This window comes from Aythya ferina (genome assembly GCF_964211825.1).
Source record: "Aythya ferina genome assembly, chromosome: 4".
Taxonomy (NCBI): domain Eukaryota; kingdom Metazoa; phylum Chordata; class Aves; order Anseriformes; family Anatidae; genus Aythya; species Aythya ferina.
Genome location: NC_140300.1, coordinates 14,860,708 through 14,869,169, shown reverse-complemented (window position 1 = coordinate 14,869,169; position 8,462 = coordinate 14,860,708). Strand labels below are relative to the sequence as shown.

At 41.5% G+C, this 8,462-nt stretch overlaps 1 protein-coding gene across 6 annotated transcripts in view; it reads left to right on the top strand.

Annotated features, from left to right (window-relative positions):
* Window positions 1-457: 457 nt before the first annotated feature.
* The window catches only part of RAB28 (RAB28, member RAS oncogene family), a 65,009-nt gene continuing 57,004 nt past the window's right edge, over window positions 458-8,462 (top strand). For 2 of the 6 annotated variants that reach the window (XM_084517643.1, XM_084517642.1), the window contains exons 1-3: window positions 517-651; window positions 5,927-6,015; window positions 7,365-7,461. In XM_084517643.1, the coding sequence (XP_084373769.1) occupies window positions 5,995-6,015; window positions 7,365-7,461 (118 nt within the window). In that variant the 5' untranslated portion in view covers window positions 517-651; window positions 5,927-5,994. Of the gene's footprint in view, window positions 652-5,926; window positions 6,016-7,364; window positions 7,462-8,462 lie in introns of all 6 variants that reach the window. The other 4 variants (XM_084517639.1, XM_084517640.1, XR_014692520.1 and 1 more) reach the window with 3 other exon arrangements.

Genomic DNA, 8,462 nt, shown 5'->3' with positions numbered 1-8,462 from the left:
ACCAAGAATTAATTATGAGTGCAGAACTTTGTGACACCCGATGAGCCACCGACCCGAGACCCCTCGGACCGGGCGCGGGAGGATCCCACGCCAAATGGCGGCAGCGGGCGGCCAGCGGCACGGCGCAGCCCGGCCCCCGGCCCCGCGCACCCGCCTCGGCCCCGAGCGGCGGGGAGGCGGCTGAGGAGGCTCCCGGGCGGAAGGCGGGGCCGGAGCGGGCCGTTAGCTCCGCCCCCGAGGCGTGGCTAGCTGTGGCCCCGCCCATTCCCCTCGTTGCTTAGTTACAGCGCCGGGCGTCACTCGGCGCTCGGCCGAACCACTCGCCCACCCGCCGCGGGGGGGGGGAGAAAGGGAGCGAGCCGCGGCCGCTCACAAGTGCGGCTGCGGGGCTCGCTGTCGGAATCCCCTCTCCCCCCTCCCCTCCGCTGTCCCGTTGGTTTCGCCCAGCGCGGCCCTTAGCGACGGCGGGGGCGCCGAGGGAAGATGGCGGCTCCGTGACCGCGCCGCCGCCGGCTCCTGCTCCCCGGCCGTCGCCGCGCCTGCCGCCCGCCCTCCCCGCCGGGGCCGGGGGCCATGTCGGACTCGGACTCGGAGGAGGGCCCGGACCGCCAGCTCAAGCTCGTGGTGCTGGGGGACGGCACCTGCGGCAAGGTCAGTGCAGGCCCCGCCGCCGGCGCTCCGGGCCCCTCCCGGCCTTCCCTGTCGCCTGCCGCTGTCGCGACATCGGGCGGCGCGACCCCCTCGGGTGGTCGTCCCGGTGGAGCTGCTGGGAGCGGGCTGAGGTGGCCTGGGGGTGGCCGGCGGGCTGCGGGGGCTGAGGGCTCGGGGTCCGGCCCGCGAATCCGGTGCGAATCCGGTGTGAATCCGGTGTACAGAGCGGTTTGCGGCTCTTCCAGTTACTGTGTCAGGGCACCTCTGGGCTGTTTTAGAGCGTTTGTGGCTTTTATTTTTGTTTCCCATAGTCAGCATAAGCATCCTTACAGTTTCTGAGTGTATATAAACGTCTTGTGATGTTTGCGAAGTGCTCGTGATCATATCTATTGTAATATGTAGCCCAAATCCCTTGGTGAGATGCACCCACAAACATTCCTTTGATTGCGTATTAGACAGTCGTACCTCTGTCATTAGCTTGAAGAATACAGTTGTATCTCTGTCATTAACTTCTCATAAGAGGGGCAGGAGGTCTTCCTCACAGGTCAGATGTAAAGTAGAAATACTCACAGAGGTGGTTTAAATGAACCACCTGCCGCTAACAAAATGAAACCCTTAGCAAAACCATGCGTGTATTTTCACTCGTGCAGAGCTCTGCGAAGAAACAAAATGAAATGTTGTCTTTAATGAACCTAAACCCAGCCTGAAGTCGTGTTGTGCTCATGTGAGTCAGTAGATACAATTCCAAGTGACTGTGTGAGGAGAGCATAATAAATGCCCAGGATTGACAGTCGGAGTGCTGTTTCACTGGTAGCTTTCCTCAGGAGTTTTCCATTGAAACTGAGGAATCCTTTCACTACTCCTGTTCAGCACCATGTAGCAAGACCTCTTGCCGAACATGGATTTTCAAGCATTCTTGAGTTTTGATGTGTGTTCCTGCTGGTTCCTACCTCTCACTCAGGAGCTGCCATTCATTGAATCTCCTGCTGGCTGTAGGAATCCTGTACTTCAAGTGCAGCTTATTTTCCATGAGCAGCAGCTAAATTTTGGTGGGCTGCTTTTCCTCCTGTCCCCCCTAGATGATGCTGTAATAGAGGCTTCTTCCACTCATCCTGATGGCCTAGCAGCAAACACTGCAATAATAGATTTATTGTAAGATATTGTAAAATAAAGAAGTGGTTTGGTCTCGGAATGGAAGGGTAAAATGTGCCTAGTGCCATTTCAAGCACCTCAGAAGGCCAAATTGTTGAGGTTCATCACCTTCATTTGGCTCAATTGTTGAAGCATGTGTATATGTGTGTTTCCAACTCTGTATATCCTGCCTCTCAGGTCTGTGTTACAGCTGGTCTGTATGCTGTACATATTTAGCCTCACATTTACTGTACAAGGCATTGTTTTTTCTCTTCCTCTGTCACTGGGATCATTGGACAGGAGGAGAGTAGGAAATAATGTAATATGTCTTTGAAATATCACATCTCATGTGTTTAGTGTGAGATTTTCAGATTTGACCTTTTCCCACTGCTTGCTCCCCCCTGCCTTTAAACAAAGTTATTTTACTTATTCCCTCTTGGCCATCTGGGGCTGGCTGATCTTCAGTTCTCTAGCAAAAAAAAATGATACTTTTGTGCATCAGCGAGCTGAAGGTGAAAACTTGTGTTCTTTTTCCTCCTCTGGTGTCACACATTGTGTAGAAGCAGTGTGATTCATGTTCTATGGACATGCTGGTGGCAGTTTTAAAACAAATCAGTATCAGTTTTAAGCTAAGGGTAATGTTTATGTTTCCACTAGCTAGGAATTCCTGTCTGTGAGGCAAGGGAGGGATATTGTCCTTCTTTCTATTCTCCCTTTTTTTTTCTTTTTTTTTTTTTTTTTTGTGTGTGGTTTCAGTGAGTGTTAGGATACTTTGGGAGTTTTAATGCAAGAAGTAAGTGCGGCTGGAGCAAGCTCGAAGGAGATAAGATTATAAAGGGAAGAAGGAATGAGAGTGGTGTGAGACAGAGTAGAATCTGAAAAAAAAAAAAAAAACAACATTAGAATAAAATGGAGAGAGTAAGGAAATGGTAAGTAGTTGAAAAGAAAAATTAGGAAGGCAGAATTGGTCAGTAAGGTAACAGTAAGAGAATGGTAAACTACGCAAACTAGAAAACCAAAATCAACCTGAAGGCAGATCTGGAATTGGAGGTAGGGATAATTTGTTTAAAAACCAAAACAAACAAACATCAATTATTAATAGCAATCAGTTCCTTGATTTTGATGACAAGAAGGAATGTGGATGCATTAGGCTGTGTATATAGGTTTTAAATCAACCCACTCTTTCCAAGCCTAAATGATTTTCCATTAAAATAAACCATCAATACAAGTATGAATTGGGGTTTGGGGAGGTGGAATGTGGTGGTTCAGATATTTCTACTCTTGCTGGACATGGATTGGTGTGATATGGGAGTATATGACTGTACTGATTTATTTGCTGACATTGTAAAATGTTTCAGGCCTCTGGGAGCTATTCATGGGCAAGGAGGTCCTGAAAACCAGGTGTGTGGGAGGAGGAAAGCGGTTGAGGTTCTGTCTTTCTGCTGTCCCTTGCAACTGGGAACTGAAGGGTGTTAGCAGAAATGGCTCATGTTATCTAGTAGTAGATGATGAAAAAGAAGCAGGTAATGCTCAACCCGGTGTGGGAACTTGCAGGAGTTGAAGCATAGGCTGGAATACAGAGGGTTGTCTTAATCCCTTGAGGATTTGGTGGGATAGCACTTTTATTTATTTATTTTTTTAATATTGTGCTAATTCTGGATCTAATTGTCATGCTTGGTCTCAAAAACTCAGTAAATGTTGACCAGAAGTAGCCAATGTACAGTCTTGCAAAAGGAAAACCGCATCAAGTGTCCTGTCCTGTGCGGATTGGCCTGTCTTCACACCCAGATGTCTAATTTGGGCAAGTCTTGGTATTCTCTACTTCATCGAGCAAAGTTTCATTAGTAATTAAGAGCGGAAGGACTATTAGATGACAGAACTGCTTCCTCTGTTAGTATTCCTCAAAATACTTCCTGCTTCTCGCCCTGCAAAGCGAGGCTGTTCTGTCAGGAGTCCTCTGTGCTGGACAATTATGAGCTTCTGTGCTAGCTGAAGCATTTCGTTAGTTGGCCTAACCTTTTCACTTAGCTTGTCTTAAGCTTCTTGCCAGTAGGGATGGTATGTGAATGTTGCTGTGCTTGGAGAAGTAGAACTAGGTGTTTAAGAAGGGAGGGAAGGAATAGATGGATGTTGCTGTTTGGAAAGTGAATTTTTCTCAATTGGTTGGTGAAATTGGTATGTGAATGGAGATTTGTGGCTCCAGGACTCTGTGCTTGCATCCTGCTGACTTTTGGCTTCGGTTTTAATTTCTAACAACTGTGATACTATCCTTTGGCTTCATTTCTGAAAGCATTCTTCTATAGGAATCTACTCAAAAGAATTGCCTTTGGCAGGGTGGGTAGTTGGAGCTGCCTATCATTGCTTGTTCTATTTGGCTCGTCTGCTACTATTTCATCAGTATTTCTTCTTTTTCAGTTTCTCACTATGTAGGTATTTAGGAATGGCGTGTTGGCACAATTTATAGAGTTAGCTGATTGCACTGAAAAATGCAAACAAGAAATTGTCTCTCCTCACCTGCAAGGTTTAATTGTGTCTTGGTTTATTTCCAGAAGAACCTCCCAAATAGCCCATTATATTTCACGCTTAGACAAGTGTTTATATTTGTATTTTTTTTTGCGTGCCTTGATTGCTGTGTGTTAGAACCAGATAACTTTTATTATCTGAGAGGGGTATTTGTAAGATTTCACTAGTGCTTTTTTGTTCACAACAGCACATGAAGATTGTTTGAAGTATTAAGAAAAATGTGCAAGCCTGCCAAGCTGGGTCTCATGGCAAGTCTGCTGTGAGAGGTGATGGCATCTCTCTTAGTAGAGATGTCAAGGAAGAAGGCCTTCTTGACAGCATGCTGTCCCCAGATTTCTAGATTAGTGACTGAAACCTTCTGAATCCAAACTTATTTTTGTAAAGTGTTCTGATCATTTTATTTCTTTTTAAAGCTACAGTTCTGCTGAACCATTATTTAACTTCCACTGTATTTTTACATAGCTCATCCCCATCATATCTTTACAGGTAAAGCTGTTAGGCAGAGTATTTAATGGGAAGCATGGTAGAGAACAATTTTAGGACCGAGGGGAGTATTTGCATTGTAGAGGTACCTGAATATACATTGAGATAACTCCTCTGACTGGCGTGGAGGAGTTTGAACTGTTGCTTGTTTTGTGGATAAATGGTTTTTCTGTGAATGAATAGAGAACTCCAGTCTGGTAACCCAATGCCTTCCGTGAGCACTAACATTCATTAGAAAAAAATTAAAAAGGAGTTAGTCAATGACTTTTCTGCTATAAATTCCTTTGCATTCAAGAGCACAGTAGAAGAAAACTATTTAAGAGAACTTTGCCATGCTGTTGATTGCTTGCTGCTCTTATGGGCTGGTTGTTAATTGAATGGATGTTGTTTATTTTTACTAACACCCTTAGAAGCCCTCAGGGAATATTGAGTGTCACAGAGTGATAAAGCTAATATTTACCAAGCTCTTAAAACAAGAAGGGAGTGGTTGCTTATATAATAGGGATCTAAATTAGCATGTTGGAGAATACAGCACACTATGATAGAGCCAGATGATATTGTCGTCTGTGCTTTGGTACTGATTTCCTTTTATGAAAGGGAAAAATTCAGGAAGACTCTTATAGTGTATTTATTTCTGCAGTGTTCTTATTTTTATCTACGTCTTTAAGGTCCTAAAAGATTAAAAAGGTCTTTGTAATCCTGAAATGCTACCTACTGACATTTTTGATATAGATTTTGTTTTTTTGTACTACAGTCTAAGTTTGTATTGAATTTAATTTGTGCGTGAAGTTGGTAGTACTGTTACGTAGCTGTAGGCAGAAGAATCTTTTCACAATTCATCCTCTGTGGTCTTTATCCTTTACACAGTGATATAAATATATAAGCATACTTGTGCTATTTCTAGTTTACTTTTTTTTTTTTTTTCTTTCCCCGTTTACTTATTTATTTTTAATTCTCTCTGGGCTTGAGTTCAGTGAAGTAAATGAAAATGCTGCCATAGTCTTTAAGTGATTTTTTGGATTACTTCCTGAACATATCTTCTGATCCCAAAATACCACTTAAGTATATTCCTATCACTGTCATATTTAATGTGATTAGAACCAAGAAAACAGTATATCTTCTGTTATTTACTTCACAGGTAATTGTGTAGTTCAATAGATGTTTGCCTTTTCATGCTAGAGCTTTAATGCTGGAGCTCTTGTGGTCATGTTTTCATGCAGAAAAAGAGTAAGTTACCTTTTTTTTTTTTTTTCTGTGTGTGCTTGGCACATTACTAGTATAATTTAGATAATTGTTATAACAGCTCTATTAACAGAACTTGCTGATTCTTTTTTTTTTTTTTTAACTGTTGGTGCTATTTTGCTATTGCATTTTTAATTAAATGTGCTCTAACAGCAATTACTAATAACAGTTGATGTGAATCGCTTTTTCAGGCCTTGATGAACTGAAATCTGGAGGAAAAAAAATCCTTCTTGCTTATTTATTTATTTATTTGTAATGACTATTTTTTGTTATTGTTCCAGGGCTTTTGTGAGGCTCTCAGTCTTCCTCCCATACATGTAAATGCATATTTTTCTGCGATTAGTTTCTTATATTTCAGATGTCACACCAACAAGAAATTCCTAAGCATGTGCCACAACTGGATGTAGGATGTATGTTAGCTACCTGACATTCATATTTAATACAGCATTTCGTTTTTTTTTTTTTTCCACAGCATGAACTTGTGTATTCTTTGTAATTGCATGTTTCTCTTTTTTCTTTCTTTTTTTTTTTTTTTTTTTTTAAATGGTGGGGCTTCTGTCTAGAAATCTTATATTGCTAGTGAAAGAAAAGAAATGCCCTGCTTCATTACTTTATGTAAGCTGGGTATCCTTTCAGCAGTATGTAGCAAAACCTGATTCCAACAGTGTATTTAATAAATCCATATAACATAAATTGAAGAAATAAGATTCGAGAGTTCTCTTTAGAGGAATGTTTCTGTAAATGTACATTCTTAACCCGAGTTTAGTCGTTTCTCTGTAAAAGTGTGTGCAGTCTCTCTTCCTATCTTAGACCGCATGTAGTTGCTGATCCGGAAGCTTTGATGCACAGGGGCAGGAATCCTGCCACACCTTGGAGCCCCTGTGGGACTGCGCTGTGCAGATATCCCTTCCCTCACAGAAGGCTGGTCTGGGATTGTGGTGTTATGCAGCAGGGATGGACCCTTGTTTGGGAAATTAATACTTTTTTAAAATAGTGAGCTTTCCAGGTATGGATACTGTCATTTAGCTTTGTGTCAAGTTGAGCGTGCTGTTGGCACCTTACTCAATTTTGTGTAATATTTTGTGATATGAATATCAAAGTGTCTTTGAAATGCAAAGGAAATACGCGCCTTGCTGATTTCTGCATAAATTAGTAGCCATTGCCACCTGCTGTTACTAAGCTGAAGCTGGCTGGAATGCTTATCAATATAAATTCATGAACACTGGCAGCACACGTTGATTTAAAACTGTTTACCTGTGTTTTGTACTTCTGGTTTAATACAATTTAATTTGCTGTTTAAAATGACAACGTAATATGATACTGTTCTTTTTTAGACATCCTTAGCCACACGTTTTGCCCAAGAAACTTTTGGAAAACAGTACAAACAAACCATAGGACTGGACTTCTTCTTGAAAAGGATAATATTGCCAGGTAAGAGAATAAAGATTCTTAATGCTGAAAGGTTGAGATGCAGTAAGACTCCAGAAACAGTCTTCAAAGTAATGTATACTAAATAAGCTTAGTACAGTGCTTTTTATGGCAAAGTAAAACAGGCTATTTAGAGAAAATTTGCTTAGTATGTTCTTGTCAGGTGACAAAGGGTTATGCATTTGCAACATATCTTTAAGTCTTTAAGTTAAGCACTGCATTCAAGTAAAAGGAATGCTGTGCTATTTGTATTCATGATTTTTATTATCTCTGTTTGAGCATACTCTCTGTTCATGTGAGTAGTGCAACATAAAACAGTGAAGTAGAACTTTAAATGTATTCGTTGAAAATGTATATGTATTTTGAAAGAAATAGTTTTATTATTATTATTATATTTTTAATGAAATACACAACTTGTATTTGGGTTGTGTGTGAGAAGCATAATGCAGCTATGGAATCGCAGGGCTCTAATATGTGAATGCTGTTTTATGCAAGGCAGCATGAAATTGCTGGCATTTAATAGACCACTAAAATTTAGGGTCCCTTGGCACTCATAAAAATACAGTTTGAGCATTCAAGATGTTTCACTTCACGACGGCAAAGAAACTATTTAGATGCCAGTTGCAGCACACTGCATGGAAAATGCAGAGAAATAATTAAAAAGAATAGTTGCTGCTAGAAGCTTGTTTCTGAACAATTGGAGGTGTAAAATAAGGCTTTTCACTGAGTGCTTTGTTGCTCAGTTTCCAAGCATGGAAGTTTTTCGATGTAAGCATTTCCTCCTGTTTTCTGAAATAAAAATTGGAAAAAATATGTTTGGTTAAAGTTGTAGTGAGATTTGATAAAGTTGATGCAAGTTCTGTGTTTTTTCCTTGAGGGTTGGTGGGAGAAGCAAACCCAGATATTTAGTATTTCAACTGTAACCTGATGTCATAAGAAAATACAAGGTCCTTGAACTTATTTTTGTGAAAAAATTATGTTGATGATAATTTTATGACGATGTG